Source organism: Nicotiana tabacum, chromosome 21 (genome assembly GCF_000715075.1).
Source record: "Nicotiana tabacum cultivar K326 chromosome 21, ASM71507v2, whole genome shotgun sequence".
In the NCBI taxonomy this organism is placed as follows: Eukaryota; Viridiplantae; Streptophyta; class Magnoliopsida; order Solanales; family Solanaceae; genus Nicotiana; species Nicotiana tabacum.
Genome location: NC_134100.1, coordinates 32,283,764 through 32,303,610, shown reverse-complemented (window position 1 = coordinate 32,303,610; position 19,847 = coordinate 32,283,764). Strand labels below are relative to the sequence as shown.

Here is a 19,847-nt window from a genome sequence, read left to right as displayed (position 1 = left end):
TGGTAACGATATGGCTTCAGTTTACATGATGTAAAATTAATGATGTCACTAAGATTAAAATGGAAGTTTAAAGTTAAAGAGTTTTCAAATATAGAATGATATCTTTCTTTTAACAAGGGATTAAAAAGAAAAAGAGTGTCGTATAAAATAGAACAACGGGAGCATATCATATCTGTACCAGCAAAATCAATTTTTTGACGTGAAAAACAGCAAACACAACGCTTTATTCAAAAGAAGTTCAGAATCATAGATAGTACATCTGTTGATATAGTAAGTAATAGTTGTACCCAACAGGTGTAGATTTTGGTGGATGGCAAAGGTGTATAGATTAGTATATGCTAAAACAGATAATTGACTTCTCATGTATGCGTGCGTGTATCGACTATCTACCTAAAGACCTGGAGCAATAAACCCTTCAAAAACCACTGCACAATGGAGTTCACTGTAGCTGCACTCTTGCTCTTGCTTCATTTAACATATTCACAATAAACCTCCCACCCAAGATCCACCAATATTACATAACCAAATGTTTGCCTAGAATTAAAAACAAAATAAATTGTGGACAAAACTTTATATATCAACCTCCAACCAGAAAAAAATAAAAATAGAACATCTAAACATAACATAGAAAAAAGACAAACTTCCATCCTATGAAGTAGGCACACGCAAGTGAAAGAAAATTCTAGTTTGTTTGTTGACTTTGCAGCTAAAAATCCTGCCTTACCCCTGCCCAGCCCCATTAACTATTTTTTGAAAATGTATTTTGGCCCTGCCCCGTCCCATTAAGATTTTACCTTGCCCCGCCCCATTTTCCATCCCTAATTGTATAGAGAGAAATTTGAGTACTATGTGTATTTGATTTTCGTAGAGAAAGATGAGGATGGAGAAGAATTTATATGCTCCTTTCTCTTAATTGTCATAATTCACTAAGTATTTGAAATCTATTAGGGTATTAGTTATAAGTTATAATTTATATTTATCTATACTATATTAAAAATACGAAGTCGTTCACTTTTTTATCCTTTAAAATCTATTCCACACTAGACAAAATAGTTATTTAAATATTTTTTTAATATTTAAGAATAGATCTAATTATTTTTCTAATATTTAAGACTTCAAAATCAACTAAATTTTGTGTATTAAATCCTTCCTATATAGACTATACAATAAAAATAATTTTTAAAAAGAAAAAAACTCAAAAAAAATCACATTATTTTAGTAAAGTGTGGGCCGACTTTTAGTTCTTTTAGGTTTAGAAGTCCCTTTTTTCCTATCTTTTTTTCTTTTTGGAATGCTTATATTTTGCGCAATTTTTATTCCTTTAGATGTAGGAGTCTTCTTTCTGTTAGATCCCACAATAAGGGACCTTGTATGTGAACTACGAAATTTACCAACTTGAGATATAATTGTAATATAAATATTTTGTCAAAATTTAATATTTATTTAAATTAAGGGGCAATTAAATGAGCTCAAAAAAATGTTCAATCAAATAACAATGTTTTTTAGACTCTTTATTATGTATTTATTTGAAGAATGGTTAACGTAAATATAAATAAGATAAAGGAGCTTAAAAATATAAATCTTAGTTAAAGTACACTTTGAAGTGCACTGTGATTTTTGTAATGTATTTGAAAATTATAACTAAAATCGATAATATCGGTCAACATTACTTTGATTTTCTTATTCATAATTAGATTTATAACCGATCATAAATCTTTAGACCAATTAATTTGCGCGTACCAAACACCGAAAAATGAATAAGATTACTATTTGTTTTTCAAGAAAACATTTTCCGTTATACCAAACACACACATAGTTATAAAACTAAAAACAAATTTGTAATGGACCACAAAATCATTTGACTCCTGTGTCGTACATTGTCATAATATAATATGAAGGTAAAATTAAGAACAGTATGTTTCTTAACATAACAGCTACTATATATGCAAGTATAAAAGAAAGCCAACAACGTAGAATTCGTTTTCTCTTTCTCCTTACCAAGAGTAGCAACAAAACTTAGCTTTCAAAAGTGGGGGAAACTAACTCGGAGCCCTAATTAATATGTTAAATGAAATTAAGACGTACGTCCAAGAAATATCAACCTTGTGACTTGGACGTTATAAAAGTAAAATTAACCCACTTCATCTTTCTTACTAAGGTTGTGTCTTAATTTTTTCTTGAATCCATTCTACGTGCACGTTTTCTAGAATTTCTCTCGAATATATAACAGGACTGGTCATCTCCTGCTTTCTCAATCAAATCTAACCTAGTAATATGATTGCCTTTCGAATTACCATATCTACTAGCTACATGTTCATGTCGTCCAATGCAACTTTATTTATCTCCTGTTCGAAACAGATTTATTCAGCAAAACAAATCTGCAGGTATAATTAAGTCACCGTAAGACAGCAAATTCTGAAGCTTCTTATGCTTTTAACTGAGTGTGTATCAACTTGTTACATACCATAAGAGAAGCATCCACGTTAGTTATAGTCCTAAATTACTAACAACATAATAAAGTATATATTCACTTGGCCACATATGAAAAACAAAATTATCAAGCTTGTCGACTAATAAGAAACGGTTGGCACTTAACCACCTAATAATATGAACACAAGCAAGTTCTCAGCATTAAGAACAAAACCATGATAGCAAAATAACTAATTTAGGGCGTCAAATTCACGGGTTGGGCTGATTTTGGACGAGTTAAAAATGGAATAAGTCAATAAATGAGCGGGTCATAACTTGGGCTAGATATGCTAAAATTTGGGCCATAGCCCAACCCACCAAACTCTTACCAAGTTTTAATTAATGTATGTTGTTTTCTTCTTAATTATTTAATTACCAAATAATAATTTTTTTTCTTTTGTTATGGTCATATAACATATCCAAAAAAATATTTTTAAAATATTTTTGCAAAGTTACTCATGGATAAATTTGGACTAAAAATCAGTTCAATTTTAGATGGGATTTTTGCATCTATACCCGATTTTGGGGTCACAATTGAACTTGTACCCACTTTGCAAAAAAAATTACAAGTTTACCCACTTTACAATCAACTTCAGACTTATCGGGTCTGAACTTAAAAAAAAATTATTTGAAGTGAAAAAATTATATTTCAAATGCACTTAAGGCCCAAATAGGTTTGAAGAGCAATCAATGGTTTCATTCACTTAAGGTCAGTCTGAAGTAAAAAATTACACTTCAGATGCACTTAAGGCCAAAAGGTTTGAAGTACAACAAACGTTTTCTTACACTTAAGGCCAATAAGTCTGAAGTAAAAAATTACACTTCAGATGCACTTGAGGCCAAATAGATCTGAAGTGCAACCGATGGGGCCAATAAGTCTGAATTGAAGAATTGCACTTCAGATGCACTTAAGGCCAAAAGGTCTGAAGTGCAACAAATATTTTCCTATACGTAAAGACCAATAAGTTTGAAGTGAAGAATTGCACTTCAGATGCACTTAAGGCCAAAAGGTCTGAAGTGCAACCAACGTTTTCATGCACTTCAGGCTAATTGCCCAGAAACAAAAATTTGTTTTTCGGATTTTAACAATCCAATATACGATTTAATACCTAAATCTACTCCAAATGAGCTCAAATTTGAAACATAACCTCCAAATATCATCAAGAACAAACTCCAACCATCAATTTGTCAAAACAATAATAAACCTAACGAACTCATTTTGCAATTAAGAAAAAGAAAAAGAAGAAACCCTAAGCAATAATAAAAAATAAAGCGCCACAACAACTCACCTCTGCAAACATCATAAACTACCTTAAAATATATTCACAAAGAAGAAAAAGGCCTGAAGTTATTTAAACGGTAGGTACAAGTTAAAAAAAATGGGTACAAGTTAAAAAGAAATGGGTACAAGTTAAATGGGAGCAACCAAATAGGGCGCCCATGCAATTTTTACACTTTAGATGTCTTGAGATGGCTGGGTCAAGAGGAGCTGAGTTCAACAAATGGGCGGGTCTGGAGCCGATTTTGACACCTCTAAACTAATTCAAGAAGAAATAAATGGACTGCCTTGCTAGAAATCCCCTAAGCAGGTATAACACAAGCAGTTCTCTTGTCAGAGCACCATTTATCGAACAGTTGCCTTGACAAACCACTTTGAAGACTACCTGGGCTTGCCATCACACATGGTTTGTTGTCTATAAAATCCTCAATACTATTCAGGGAAGAAAAATGTTTGAAATTGAAGGGATTTGAGCTGACAAACTGATTGCGGATCCTTCCATTCATGGCATTGATGTAAGTCTGATAGACAGCCATACACCTTCTTGCAAGTGGAGAAGCATAATATATGGGGAAATTAGCAAGTTCAGGATGGCTAGACCAATATTCCTCCAGGATAAGGAGAAGTTCTTGTGCACATCCCAAGGCGAAAGCAGGAATCAGCACCCGACCCCCTTGCATGAGTGTTGAGTGTATCACATCAGTGAAAAGCTTCTCTCTTATCTGACGTGGCATATGGAGTTGAACACCATAAGTTGATTCTATAATGCAAATATCTGGAGAAAACTCTGGGGTCTCAGCAGCACGGAGATGCCTGTCTTCTTCACCGGAGTAGTCTCCTGTATAGAGAACTCGAACACCAGCAATATCAACCATAAACATGGTAGCACCAAAAACATGACCGGCAGTATAACACCAAAAGCGAATGCCATTTACTTCCATAGTCTGATGGAAGTCGACAACCTACAGAACAAGTTTACACATGTCAAATAACCCTAGCCAAATATGTTGCTAAATCTTTTAAAAAGAATGAATAAAGTGATCCATTGATATAGTGGGAACAAACCCAGTATACAGGTGTTATGAATAATGTAACAAAGTGGTGAACCTACACAAAAACATGGTTCTCTACAATATGAAATTAGAAACAAAAAACAATAACTATAAAACTGGTCTACCCAAAACAATGAATTAGTGCCTATACTCTCTGACACTCATAAACTGCATGTATTTTTCCCAGACTGCAGATGTCCAATGTGGCATGATGGCATATTCAAGGCACAATCTATCCTTTTTCTTAGTAAAAACATTATTTTTTTTCATAACCAGTAAGAAGATTTACTTTATTCATTTCATGGAACCCAGACACTGCAACAAATACACACAAAGGTCTGAAACTCTCTTAGCTAAATGAAAAGCACAATCTATCATCAATTGCTTCTCTAAGAAACAGTTAATTCTAAGTTACATTTAACACTCTTCGGGACAATTAAACAAAAGGGAAACCAAAAGAGTCCAAAAGATTTAAATTTCCACTGCACAACCCCTTATAGTCAAAAGAGATCAAATAACACAATCAGAATCCTACTTCTCGGTGAAGAAATAACATATTGCCTTGATTCCATATTCCAGTTCATAGGCCAAGGAAACTTTTTTTGTGTTAATGTTTCCATCGCATCCCCAAATTAGCTATACTCTACTCCTCCCACCATCCCCTCCCACCACTAATACCTCACCTCCACCCCAACCCCGCCTCCACGCCACCTATTCCACCACAATTTAATACTTTAGCAAATTGGTTTTCATATTGATTCATTTAAACTTTCTTTTGATAATTGAGAAATTCTCGAGGTCAGTGGTGCACAGTTTGAAGCTAAGTGGATGATGGGCCCACCCCTCTACTCCCCACTTAAATACTAAGCTTTTGTCTGGAGCAGGGTTCGAACCTGTTGCTTCATTTGAACTTATTTTCATGTTAAAATGTTTAACTTCATGAGAAAATAGAAGCTACCGTTGAATTAGTGAAGAAAGCGTATAGGAAAGAGCTCCTCATATAGGAATCTAGGGTACATGAAATAAAGGGAAGTATCATAATTACTAACAAGTATTTCTAACATTCTAGATGCTGAACATAGGAAATGGTTCAACATAACCCTTTACAATTTGAATAGAAGAAAATAACCCTGCAAAGATCTCTTGCGTTTTATTTATATATCTCTTGTGTGTAAAAGTAAATATCTCTCGGCAGATTTGACATAAAACTATAAGGAACACCAAACATAATACGTTCTAAAATGACCTGAAGAGCATATACTTACCACAAATATACTTGTCTCAGGAGAGCTTTGGGAGTATATCTGCCGACTAAGTAAGCTAACAAAAATAATGAAGAGATACATTGAAACTGTATTTTCTTGCAGATGAGAATATTGGCTTAAAAGCAATATGCATTGCAATTTGACTATCTTAAATCAGCTTCATCTGCATCGCTGTCTCACCTCCTCTGCCAACTACTTTAACCACAAAAGCTAATATGAAATCAATGTACATCCTTATATACTCTACACTTGGCTCAGTAACTATACCATACTTTTTTTAGGAAAAAGTTATTTTTTGAGAGATTAGTAACTATATCATACTTATTTTTTGAGAGATTAGTAACTATATCATACTGAAAAGGGATTTCTCCCATTAAGACAGTTATTTTTTTGGTAAGGTAGGTTAAATCCCATTAAGACAGTTTTTTCCCTTTTTTGATACATACCTTAAAACATAATATCTGAAAGAAGATCTCCTGTTAGGTGAGCATCCATCAATAACCAATAATCTATGCAGGTTCAGGCTCAACTCCTCGTTTTACGTTAGCATACCTACAGGTCGGTTCGGGGCTCTGTGATGCAATATTCCTTATATAAGCAAGAAACTGAATCTTAGTATGTCCTCAATCTTCGTATACGAGTCCATGCACCACTAACATGCACGTCCCAATAACTATTACGATGATCCTGTAGGAACTTACTATCCTAGCTAAAATCATCGAGACATATGATGAGAGATAATTTGGCTTATCAACAAAACCTCCTGCAGCATCCAAGATCTGTTAAATGCACCCTTATCCTAGAAATAACTTAGCATTAGGTTCCATAATCTCAATCTCCTCTAAAATATCGAAGGCATGCTTCATATGCCAGATAGCCACAATTAAGTTGGACTGTGATACCTCTGTTCCATGAAAGTACTAAACACGATGTGAAACCTGATACCAGAGTAGGTAAAAGATGTTTCTTCAGTGCATAAATGTCAGCATGATGACATGATAAAGGTAAGCAGTGTTCCCAAGCCAAAGTGTCATAGCAAACATTGCACCAATTGGGATGACCGAACTAATGTATCTGCATATTGAAATCTTAATTAGGTGTACTGAATGAAGGTCTTCAAAAAGTTTAATGGACAAAAGCTGAGAAGAAGAAAAAAATAAGTACAGTAACAAACTATTGTCTACTACTGTTGTATGCATTTTGAGGATAAATGCAAAAGATATGCTAAAATTGAGATAATCTTCACCTTCAAGTAAGTTTCTACGTTATACTAATAGGTGAGGAAGAAAGGTTAATCTTAATTTTTTCTTTATCTTGTTCATAAACACTTCATTATTGATAAAGATGTGGTGCGACCCATTTTAGTAAGATTTCGAACTAATCCATTTTTATGCCAAATTAGATATCTGAGAGTTATTTTTAAGAGATACCTCATTTTTATCATTAATTATCTCCTCAGATTCAAATATCTCCTCTCCTTCTGAGTCCTCCATCTCTTCGCACTCAAACTCTACATCTTCTTCTATTTCTTCCTCTGAGTCGCTTAACTCTTCCTGCTCCATCACAATTTCTGCAAGAGACTGGTCTGGCATATAATCAACGTCATTTCCATTTTCTTCGTCGCTGGATAAAATCATTGCAGTAGCACCTGAATCATGGTGCTGTGTGGTTCTATTTGGAGTTCTATTGATGTGATGATTTTGATCTCCAGAATCTGAAGCACTAGTTGGTGATCTTCCCATATAATGGTCAGTGTCTCCTCTGCTTCCCATGGCTTTCTGCTTTCTGGACGTGAAACTCAAGTGCATCTCCAAGTCAACCTCATTGCTTTTTCCCACAGGGCTAGAGGGTATAGAACAGGCAACATTTGAACTACTATCGACAGCATTCTGAACTTGAGTGCACCTTCCTCTTGATGACTCTGAGATACATGAGGTTCGTGCAGCAGAGGATGCAGCTTCCAAGTCACAATTTGCATCATCAGTTCTTTGCAGAAGTGGATGAAAGTCAAAACCAGATGAAATTGAAGTTTTGTCCCTGAGCTTAGAAGACTTGTCAAGAAAGTTAACAGTATGGGCTAATTGGCGTGGATGATGAAACAGGCTAAGATTCAGTTGAGGTTGACAACCCGAAAAGAAATTGAACGAACTGGATGTACTTAAACTAGAGTTAGACTGATAATATGGCAAAGGGCCATCTTCAGGGGCCCGGAAGAGCAAAGGATGCATCTGTAGACCTGACTCATCCTTTCCTTCGGTAACATTCTTATTATCCTTTGGCAGACTGGTTTCCTTTAGATTCTGATTACTTATAGTGTTCTTCCCAGCACTACTGCTAAACGGTCCATCTTTCACAAAATAATTCTTTGCAGCACTTGCAATTTTTGGGACTGTGTTGTCTCTCACATTATCACCCGTACAAGCATCCCCACCAAAAGCCCTTGGATACGTTCCACCGTGATAGCTTTTAAAAGCCGACTGAGATATTACTCGAACAGATGGTGGAAGATTAACAGGAGGCAGGCCCGGAGCTAATTTGACCAATTGTCCATTGTTAAATTTACGGGCTCGGTATGGCTGCGAAAAGGACTTGGTTTCCGAGGCCCTTCAAGTCAGATGAGAAGCATAGTGAGTCATCACAATGGAGAATGCAGAATGTCTGCCATCTTGAGAACACAAACACAAAAATAAAGGAGATGAAAAAGAGTACAAAGATGCAATGTGTACCTCAGAGAAACAGGGAACTCGTTAGAGATGTGCGATTGCCCATTTCTAGAACGACTGCTATTCATCTCTTCAGCAACTAGAGAACTCTCATCTCCCAATAGCTGAGCAGGAGGAATTTTCTTTGCCAGGTCTGACATAGAATGATTCACTTGGATGCTGGATACAGCAGGCCTCCAATCTGCCAAAAAGGCCTCATGAACATAAGCTTCCTCATCTCTTTCTGTACAATTATCTGCACCACTATTTTCTGCTACAGCATAGTCAGCAACATTATCCTGCATTTTTTTCATGAGCAAGGGCATTATAGTTTATATACAACTGCACCCAGAGGATGCATGTAGAAACAGAACATTAAACTTAAAGAGCCTTCTCAAAAGTGTAGGGAGCCAAGCCAACAAAATCAGTTCATCATTCAATGAATCAACTATGCCTCAATCACAAACTAGTTGGGGTTGTACTATCAATTCCGCTTTATTCGGGACATTTTATTTTAATACTAATTAATAATTTGACTTTTAAGAAAATTAGAAGTTTTCTAAAACTAGAGATCCTCTAAATCTCACATATAACATCTATGTCATCTATAGAAATAAAATTACGTAAGATATCCAACAGTTGTAAACAAGAAAATTTCAAACTGTAGTAATTTTTGTTTTCATTCAAGTGTTTGTGGTCTGCTCCCACCAGATAACCCACAGAACAAAAGAGGTCTCATGTTCCAAACATTGCACTAACACTTATTAGCCACAGCACAATATAAAACAAATGATTTATATTTGAGTCTCCTCCTAACACATGTAACAGTTGCTGCATATGGTATAAAGCCTCTTCGACTTCTTTTTTTTTTACTAGCCTCTTCTGCTTAAATTGTCCTAAGTTAGACATGCCTCATGAACTACTATCCAACCAAAACATGAAACTTCGGGTAGACCTCTAGTTTTGCGACAGTTTCCGTCGCCAATGGCTTCTACTGTCTGCATAACTGGACAGGGCATCATAAGTACCTTACACAGAGAACAGATGTTTACTGTCAAATTTCAATCACAGAGAATTATTTCCTTCCAGAAACCGTTCCTTTCCCTTCAATCTAGAGTTAGCCTAGTTGAACTGTCTACCGAGAGCCTCCTGATCCTGGCAATTTCTTCAAATTTTAGTGTCCTATACTCTACCGTTCATGTTTTGAGCAATCATTGACTCAGGACAACCTATAAAGCTAAAAAGATCTGGAAATTCCAGCCTTACCTCCTTTTCGGAAGAAATATGCCAAGTTTCCAAAGCAGCAGCTTTTGATTTTCTTCTCTCTTCATATAACCGACGTTTTGCCTTCTTACTAGCATCAGATTTATATGATTTCTGAGTTCCAATAGCAGTGCGCCACTGCCGGGGTAACAAGGAAGGATCTCTATAAGGAACAATAAACTTCCACACTGACATCCAGTCAAGCTTGAACACCTTCAGACCCTGCATGATCATGACTATGTAAATAGTGAAGCAGCGACAAATGGAGATGGTGGTGCTACGGAAATGTAAGTTGCGGTGTAAACTTACCTCTTCAATACGTGCAACCTCTTCTGCTGTCAAGGGAGAGTTTTTCATCCTCCGAACAGCCTACAAGATTCATTACAGCATTATTTACCACAACAATCATAAAACACACTGTGATCAAAAACCTATCAATCAAAACAAAATAAATGGCAGCTCTAGCAACATATATAATTTTTTGATAAGGTAAATAATTTTATTAACAATTAGGGGAAACCCTGTATACAAGCCGTGTGCCAAAAAGAAGAGAACCTACACAAATATATGGTTCTCAACAAAAGAGGCCCAATCCTCTATACAAGTGGGGACCTCATGAGTGCACCAAAAAGAAACTAGAAACAAAAGGCAACTCTGCAATTTTACAAACTCAAGTTCCATCCCTTCAAAAGCCCTCCTATTTCTCTCTTTCCAAATAACTCACATGGTTGCTAAGAAGGCACCCCTCCAAACCTTTGGACTTCTCTTCCCCCTCATGTGAGCCCAACTATGCAACGCCTCCTTCATTGTGCCCGCGTCACCCATCACACCCCAAACAAATTAAGGACCACAAATTTTGGAAAATACTAACTGCAAAAAAAGGTCATGATGCATGGATGAATTGCGATTGTGAGTTGTACTTTTATTAGGTGAATCGAGAAAGTCATTTTAGAGTTAAAAAAATCTTAGAACAGTTGAAGGGGTGGTAGGAGATGGCTTAAACATGCTCAGCATGTCCCAATTGATAGAATGAATAGATTGCTAAAGTGGTTTTGCAGGAACTTTTCGGGAGAGGCGGTTTAAATGGGGCCATAGCGTTAATACTATGATCGTTTATTAATGTTCTATGTACACCAGTAACAAACCTTTATTGGATTTTCAGGTGCTTTAGATGATGAGCGATTCTTCTGCCTGACAAAAATCTGCAAAAAGGGTCAAGTACTTCCTCACGTTAAGCACAATTAAACTTTAAGAAGACAATGAAATCGAGAGGATAAATAACTGAAAACACTGTTGCTGCAACTGGAAGTGCACATAACAATCACCTGATGCTTAGATTTGCAAGGAAGATAGCGCTGCTGAATTGCCCTCCAGTCTGTATTATACTCCATCAAACCCAATGCTAATAATCTGCACCAGATGCCAAGGTAATATTACTAAACTTATCAGTAATCGTAAAAGCGAATATGGGTAAAAATGAAGATCATCCATGATATTAAAACCTTAAGAACCTAGTAGGGAATTGATGAAATTGCCCAAGGAAGTGGAGGATGAATGATACATGGTAATTAACCAAAGCACAATGACTAAAACTGCTTAGGCTCTCACAGATATAGATAATTAGCTTCATTCAATTGTTTTCGTACAATAGATGTAACAAAATTCTTTTCGGCTTTATGTTAACACCTAATTTTGTATCACGCTGAGAAATAAATTGTACCAAAAGAGATCGTTTATTTAGGGGAAATTTCAGAATCCATTAGATTTTCGTGAGATGTGAATTCCAACATTCCAACTTTGCAACTCTAAAATCTAACTAAATTCACTACTTTCTCAGTTCGTCCTATAGCAAGGTTTTAGTTCACAACCTATCACCATAGCAGAGAATGACCACTGTGGAGAAGGTGAGCAATACCAACTAATAAAAGCAAGAAGGCATCAAATGCCCCGAAGCAAGGCCAATGTTGCCTCAATTTTACAATCACGACCTACTCAGTAAAGCGACTCATTTCATATGAACCCTGATACTGCTACTGCACGAAAGGTAAAAGAAGACATAAAACTCACTCATCCTCTGCATCAGTAAAAAGCACCCGGTTTGCTACTGCTGCAGGGGGTGGCTTATGGGGATACAGAGCAGGATTAAACAAAGGATAGAAGCGCTGGGCTAACTTAGCAATCTCCTTTGGAACAGGAGTAGCTGCCTGTTTTTTAGCTTTTTCTACTAATACAGCAGCCATAGTCTTCTTTGATGTTCGAAAACTTGATGAAGGAGGAGGCACAATGTTTGAATACAAGGAAGCCTGACCATCAGGTTCAGCAGTAAAATGAATACTTTGCACAGGAAACAAGGGTTCCTTCTCGGAGCAGATATCATCCATACCTCCTAGTTGCCGATGTTGATAATCTTGCATAGCTGTCAATAAATATCACCCGTGATGAAGTAAATAAAGTATCATAAACTGAACAACCATAAGAAAACTAAATGATTTTGGTGTTCTAACATGATATACCATGAGAAACGTCATCCATGAAGTCCTTAACTAATTTGATTGGAGCCACATCAAGAACAGATAGTATTGGACCACTTATATAAGGTACCCAGGAGCCTACAGGGCATCCCACTTGACTAATAGCATCATGTCTTCCTCTTGAAGGAGAAATTCCATCAAAAGGCTGCACCATGTTAAGTTCAGATGAGCAGTCTCCCTGCAAAACATGTGCTGAAGACATTTTGTTGGTGATTTGGGAAGGCGAAGTCTTCAAAGGTTCATCAGACACTGAGGGATGAACATATGGGGAGAAGAAGCAAAAACTGGGATATGGCACACTCCTACTTGCTAACACTTCATCACGTTTATGAAGCATTTGTGATATCAATTCCCGAACATCAGAAGCAATGTGCTGTCTGGCCGGCTCAAGAACACAAACGGCAAAAACCTGAATAAGAAGTTGAACATGCTCATGTATCAAACAATGTAATTGTCCTATCTGATGGGCTGTAAATCCATTCATACAGCCATCATTTGTAGCCGACAGATTGGGTGAAGCTAGAGAACATCTTGGCAACATCATGCTTTTTGCACCATGTCCAGAGTAAGGAGAAATGGGCAGATATGGTAACAAAGGGCGTAGTGGCCTATTTGACAGTCCTAAAACTTTCTTCTTGTTCTCAACAGAAGCTCTTTGGCGCCTAATTTGCCTAGTCTTAGGTCTTCGACTAACAGCCTCGTACTCCTCTTCAACATCATCCTTCACGTGTTCATCAATGTCACTCTCCAATGCCTCCTCAATTTCAAGCTCAAAATCTGCATCGTTGTCTTCATCTTCATCATCAACATTTTCATTCTCTTGTACATTTCCAGAATTTCCATCTCCACCCAGTAAAACAGCTGCAAGAAACTTCCTGTACTCTTCATCGTCAGCATTCTGAAGATCATCCTCATCATCTGTTTCTTGAAGAAATGTCTCGAGTTCATCAAGTGTACGGCTAGCAAGTGAGTACCGCGCTCTAGTGCGCTTACATATAGCATCTTCATTATCCATATCTATGATGGATCTCCTTGAATTTGCAACATTGTTACACTCTCCAACTGAAAGATCTTCAATGCCCTCTCCCCCTCCACTAAATACAGTCCTCTTGTTATTTGAAATTCCACTTTCAGGTTCAGTATCCAAAACAGATTCTCTCTTCTTGAGTTCAGAAGAAGAGATTTTCTTCACGTCTTCTGGACAAGCTCCAGAAGAAGCTCTATTTTGCATCACAGTTTCCTCACCAAGTTCTTTGTCTCCAATGAGACAGTCCTGTAGCAAACCTGGCATTCTTTCTTTGCAATAAGCTTTCAATGATTCAGCAATGTTCTCCACACTGTCAACAATATCAGCATCCAAACCCTCGATTTCTGAGCTCAGGCTTGAAGAAGCATCAGGAGAAACAGCTTCTTTTAACAAAGGATTAAAGTCCACATCCTCTTCCTCATCTTCGTCATACTCAATCTCATTGCCATCCCTGTTACAACCACCATCATGGTTTTCATTCTTTTGTTCATCAGCCTCTTGTTCTAGAGGACTTCCATTGTTGGATAAGTTGTTGCGTACCAAGAGCACATTCTCCTGATGGGACTCTTTATCTTCATTAGATAATGCAGTTGAACTCAAAGACAGAGACATCTTCAGCGTAGAATTTGAAAAGGCTGATGCCTATGAATACTGACAAACACTTAGCACTCAACTGTATCCTCAAAAATGACTAAATATTTGCCTCTTCGTACTCGATGCTCCTCCATGACAACCTGCACAATTTCAAAAAGCAAGGTTGGTCGGAAGCACTGAAAAAGGCTAAATATCACTCACATTCACTGTTAGTACCAGGTCACCTAAATCAGAAATATCAAGTAGAATAGATAAGAACGAACAAACATAGCGTGAACAGGGAAAGCAAAGGAAAACCAATATTCACAATCCCAACCAAATCCAACGCAAGCATAAAGTAGCGATAATTCCAGTTTATTCAGAACTAAACAAGGACCAAACAACATGTGGGTCCAAACACTAAGAAACTTAGATGTTGTAAGCATAGTATGAACAGGGAAAGCAAAGGAAAACCAAAACTCACAATCCCAACCAAATCCCACGCAAGCATAAAATGGTGACAATTTGCAGTTTATTCAGAAATAAACAAGGACCAAACAACATCTGCGCCCAAAGATCAAGAAACTTAGACGAACAACAGAGCAAGTCAAAAGTCGGCTGGTTCACATACTCGTTATGCGGGGATTATAATATAGCAATTGTTTATGCAGTGATTAATAATGAAGGTATTGTCATGTGATGATTAATTATAAAGGGATTGTCATACATGAATTAGTTACTCTAAAAGGGCATTTTTATCTTTAAAAGGTTTAATCTCCGCACTTTACCCCGCATATAAAAAAATAGATTCACGTATAACGTAATACCGTATTTAATATCGCAAATCAAATGCTATGTGATTTTTTCTTTTTATGGCCGACCAAACTTTGTATTAGCTTATACACGCTGGGATTAATTTGCTCAAATACGACAATCGAACACCCCTTTTAGTTTAGTAAGAGCTTTAAGAAATCAGCAAGTAGTTGAAGTAATTTTGATTCTTATTCAGCATGCAATACCGGAACGTGTTCAAGTCTGTAGAATAGGATTGAGGCATAGTTGATTGATCTGTTTGATCGATCAGCTGAAAGACCTGAGCTTTTGACCCCATTCATGTATTATCGAACTGGAACTCTCCTTAGACCAAATTACTTCTACTAATAAATTAAAAATTCTTAGTCACAGACAGGGATTGAAATGATAGGGGCGATTGTTCACATGTGACATACCAGAAAACAAGTTGAGTTTTAGACTTTCATATAATTTCACGGTGAACATAAAAAAAGGTAGTAACTTTTTTCAATCTTTTCGAAATAAAATCAAATAGGAGTGGAAATTCAATACAATGGAGATAGATATTTACATAGTCATGTAATTTCGACCTGAAGTGCACTCATTTCTTCTATATTCGAAATTCAATAATTGAACTAATAATTGAACTAATAATTGAACTAACAATTGAACAATTGTTTCAGAAACAGTAAAATTGCGGTTCGTAATGTTGTTTCTTCTTGTGCTAATGTGCTATTGTGACGTCTCCAATTCAGGTAATTAAGGGTAAGCAGAATATGAACTAGAATACCTAATTGGCCGTAGAGAGGTTTCAACAATGGCCGATTAACACAGAATGGAGGAAGGTTTTTGCGTTTTGGAATTTCGGGTGGAGCGGGGAGACCCGGGCGACCCGGTTTTGGGGTAGGTACCATGAAGGACAACCCGGAATTTGGCAGGCGATGTTTGATTATTTGGGCCCGACTACAGAATTACAAAGGTATTAAGGATGCATTTGTTTTTATTAAAACTAGTTTCTCGACACGTGTGTTGCACGTGAACTACTTACTTTTTCTTTAAATAAGCCATTCACCTAGGTTTCCATCTCCTATGATGATGGGCATGACTCCTATCATATTAATAAACAAAAGATACAAGGAGGGGGGCACAAAACCTTATCTCCAAAGAAAAGTTACAAAAGAAGACACTAATGGAAAGCAATGAGAATTTCCCATTTTCAGTTCATGTTCAGCAAAAAGGTTCACTAAACATATGACTATTTCATTTATAAAATCCTCATTTGGTCATTGACCCTAGCCAAATCCCTTCTTTCCAGCCCATATCCTATAGTTTTCAAGCGTGCTTTTTGCATTTGTATGCTCCTCTTACCATTCCGGGGAGTTGTTCAAACTTAAAATAGACTCTTGAGGTATTTGTGATTTATCCAGCTTTAGCAAGTCTGCCACTATATTAGCTTCTCTATAGCAATGAGTGCATTCACCATGTATAGTAGCTAAATTTCTTTGGATCTTTGAAATCCATTCCAGTAATTTCCATGAGGGAGTCCTATTATCAGTGAATCAACAATGATCTTGGAGTCATCTCCAAAATCACATTGTTAATAAGTGTTAGCTGCTATGGCTTCTGCTAGATTGTTAGTATAATAAGGCAGAGAGAGTGAAAACCATAAAAATAGTGTTGTGATCCCTAGAGATACCACATGCAGTCTTCTCCCTTTCCATTGAGCTACTATTTGTATTAAGTTTGAAAGAATATTTCTCTTATTTGAGCAATACATTGGGAAAGAAATCAGTTTTATCAATAGTTATCCACTATAGTACAGATTTCCTTCCAATTAGAAGTTAACTTGGTCTCATTAAACTCATTAGCTATAGCAAACTTCATATTAAAGCTGAATCATGTATAACTTTATCAGTAGAAAATAGAACTATTCAGCTGACATATCTAGAAGCACATTTTTATCCAGATTTTCCCAAATAATAAAGGGGGAAGAAGTTTGAAAACAAGATCTTGAAGTTGATTCCCTAAGCTCCTGCCCCACCAAGACCTCAATGGGTTCTTAATATTGTGATCATTATAATTAATCTCAAAAGACTTAGCAAAAACGTGAACCACTTAAAGTAAAAAAATATAAACCTTGCCAAATCCCTCATCACCACCGGAGGCGAAAGCCTGGATGAATGGTTTAATTTAAAAGAAAAAAATAATAGTCTTGAGATTTGGAAATACAATATTGAGGATGAGATGGAGAGAACATCACTAACTTACAAAGGTGGATGCTGATCCTGGAGAAGGGGAAAAAATGGCTTAATTCAACCTGAGAAGAGAAGTCAATTGAAATGTTGCAACAGAGAGGATGGTTGTCTAACAAAGTTTGAATGTAAGATTAGATGCTTTAGGAAAATAGATTTTTTTTTTTAGCAATTATCAAAAAATACAATTGTTTTCTCCTATGAGATTAGATAACTGGAAGTGACCCAATTATTCCCTATAATGAAGAAGGCTTTCTTCCTTTAATTGGTACTAATAGTTCCAACTTTTGTTATACATTTACCGAATTCAACTTTCAGCATGCTCTGAATGACTAAGACAACTTTAAAATCTTTATGGGACATTTAAAAATATATCAACTTGGAATTTTGGAAAGTATCTAAGAAGATGAATTTAACAAAGTGCGAAAGAATTCCAACTCAAATAGTCCATTGGTATATCATATCCTAAATAAAGACAAATTAATGAACCTTCAAGAATTCCAAGAGTTTTTAGGAAAATTCAGCACTCAGGCATTTTAAGGATCACCAATCAGAATTTACCATACAACCATTTTCAAACAAAAGAGGTCCAACAGCCAATTTAGGGACCAAAACTACTATTTTTCGAAAGATTTATTTTAATCTTTTGGAGAGAGTGTAATTTCATTCACATCAAACTAAAGACAGCAGAGAGAAGGTAAACACAATCCACAATGTAGAGTTACATGAAAATCGCGAACATAATCCTCAAGATATGAATTATTGTAAATAAATAATGCTTCAAAATCACACGAGTTATAATATCCGGTTATAAAATAAAGTGCTAATTCAGCTAACCAACATAAGAAACTCAAACCCAAATCTTATTATAATTATTCAATCCCCTTCTCTTCTCTGTAACCTAGCTCTTACTCAAAAGGTATGTGACAAACAATATGTTATTCTTGATATTGATATCGTTTCATCTTGTGGGTATTTCATGTTCTGCTAGAAAAAAAAATTTCTTGGAGGTTTTAACATATTAAAACCTCGAATAAAAAGCAAAGGGAACTATTTCCAACTAAATATTTACGACAATTTAAACCAATTTACAAATAAATACATCCGAAACTGATCAGTGTTGTTGCAGATAAATCTGTAGTGCAAGAATTGTCTTTTGTCCCACCAAAATCTTTGCTAAGAAATTTTAACCCCAAGTCCTTTTTCTTCTCCATGAACACACCACGCTAACCATTTAAATCATAAATAAAAGATTGGGTTATGAAGATTATGAAGCACATGTACAAGTTATATTGAAAAATTGCAGGAATAACCATATTAAACAAAGCAAAAGAGAAACATAGAAAAGTAAGGGCAAAAGCCGTGAAAACTAAAACTGAATTAGATGCTAGTCATCTGGAACAAACCATTTCAAACAACATATCTCAGTTTAAAAATTTGCAGACTAACATTCAGAAAACGACATAAGAAAATCAGTATAAAATTGACAAGCAACTTACAAATCGACTTTGCAAGAGACAGATATCGCCTAGGATTTAGCCCGTTGCTTTAGCAGAGTGAGGGAAATTGGCATGGGGTTTCTGATGGGAAAGCAATTGGTGCAAGTGTTGTTAGGAAGAAGATGTTAAAATGACACTGCTTGCCGAGGACCGCAAGGAGAAAGGGCGACAGGTTTATTTTGTTTTCGAACAAATATATAGCCAAGGGGTAATTTACTAATCTGCCAAAGAGTAATGTTTTCTAGTTCTAGTAAACATTGGTGTCAGACCCAAAATGTTTATCCTTTTTGGTGCTTTAATGGTATATATTCCACCTTCAATGGTAGTGTTAACTTACATTAAAAAAGAAAAGGCTCTTCGGTGGAAGAACAAATGAAAGAGATCAAGGTCTTGGAGTCCGACGAAATCCATAAGAATCGATATTGTGTTTATCCTACAAAGTAATGGGCGGTTTGGGAAAGAAATGGTGTTTAAAGTGTTTGTGGTTTGTTGAATAAAGCGTTATTTACAGAGCAAAAAACATAAATAGACAAAATTTAAGAAAAATTTGCACAAACTAGCAGCAATAGGTATTTTAAATACAAGGCAACTACAACAATAACATATCGAGTAATATCACATATCGTAGGTTTTGGGGAGCATAGTGTGTGCGCACACCTTAGCCCTACCTTGTGAGGATAGAGTGTTTGTTTCCAATAGACCTTCGGCTTAGGAAAGCATAAGCACCACATTAATGAAAATATAGACAAGAAGGGACAATACCAAGAAGCCATATAAAAAACATAATTAAAACAACCAGATAGTAAGGTGATCAACAATGAAAGAAAACAACGGTTAGTCATAAAAATCTACTACTAACAGAAAGCGAGACTGTGTGTCAATACTACTGTTATGAACACTCTACACTACCTACTCTATTACCCTAATCCTCGACCTCCATACCTTCCTATCCAGGGTCATGTCCTCGGTCAGCTGAAGTTGCGCCATGTCTTACCTAATAACCTCTCCCCAGCTCTTCTTTGGCCTACCCCTACCTCTCCATAGGCCCTCCAATGCCAACATCTCACACTTCCTCACCGGGGCATCTGTGCTCCTCCTCCTCACATGACCAAACCACCTAAGTCGCACTTCCCGCATCTTGTC

The 19,847-nt window shown here is 36.3% G+C and overlaps 1 protein-coding gene across 3 annotated transcripts; it reads right to left on the bottom strand.

Moving 5' to 3' along the window:
• Positions 1–3,759: 3,759 nt before the first annotated feature.
• Positions 3,760–19,139, bottom strand: LOC107789023 (uncharacterized). 3 transcript variants are annotated; one of them, XR_012704271.1, is made up of 11 exons: positions 18,705–19,139; positions 12,544–14,322; positions 12,098–12,446; positions 11,356–11,440; positions 11,176–11,232; positions 10,340–10,399; positions 10,034–10,252; positions 8,792–9,066; positions 7,496–8,669; positions 6,512–7,139; positions 3,760–4,710 (listed from the first exon to the last, which is right to left on the bottom strand). XR_012704271.1 is itself a non-coding variant. In XM_016610790.2 (10 exons), the coding sequence occupies exons 2-10, from the start codon at positions 14,198–14,200 to the stop codon at positions 4,051–4,053; spliced, it is 4,536 nt and encodes a 1,511-aa protein (XP_016466276.2). In that variant the 5' UTR covers positions 14,201–14,322; positions 18,705–19,139; the 3' UTR covers positions 3,760–4,050. The 3 variants fall into 3 exon arrangements, 1 of the variants encoding a protein (XP_016466276.2); XR_012704272.1 differs by having other exon boundaries at positions 6,968–7,139; XM_016610790.2 differs by lacking the exon at positions 6,512–7,139.
• Positions 19,140–19,847: the final 708 nt, after the last annotated feature.

Bases quoted from the DNA above. Each gene is read 5' to 3' on its own strand.
- LOC107789023 (XM_016610790.2), bottom strand. From the start codon at position 14,200: ATGTCTCTGTCTTTGAGTTCAACTGCATTATCTAATGAAGATAAAGAG. The intron at 11,233-11,355 runs GTGATTGTTATG...CCCTTTTTGCAG, and splicing joins CTTGCAAATCTAAGCATCAG to ATTTTTGTCAGGCAGAAGAA. The intron at 4,711-7,495 runs GTATCTCTTAAA...CTTGTTCTGTAG, and splicing joins TAATTAATGATAAAAATGAG to GTTGTCGACTTCCATCAGAC.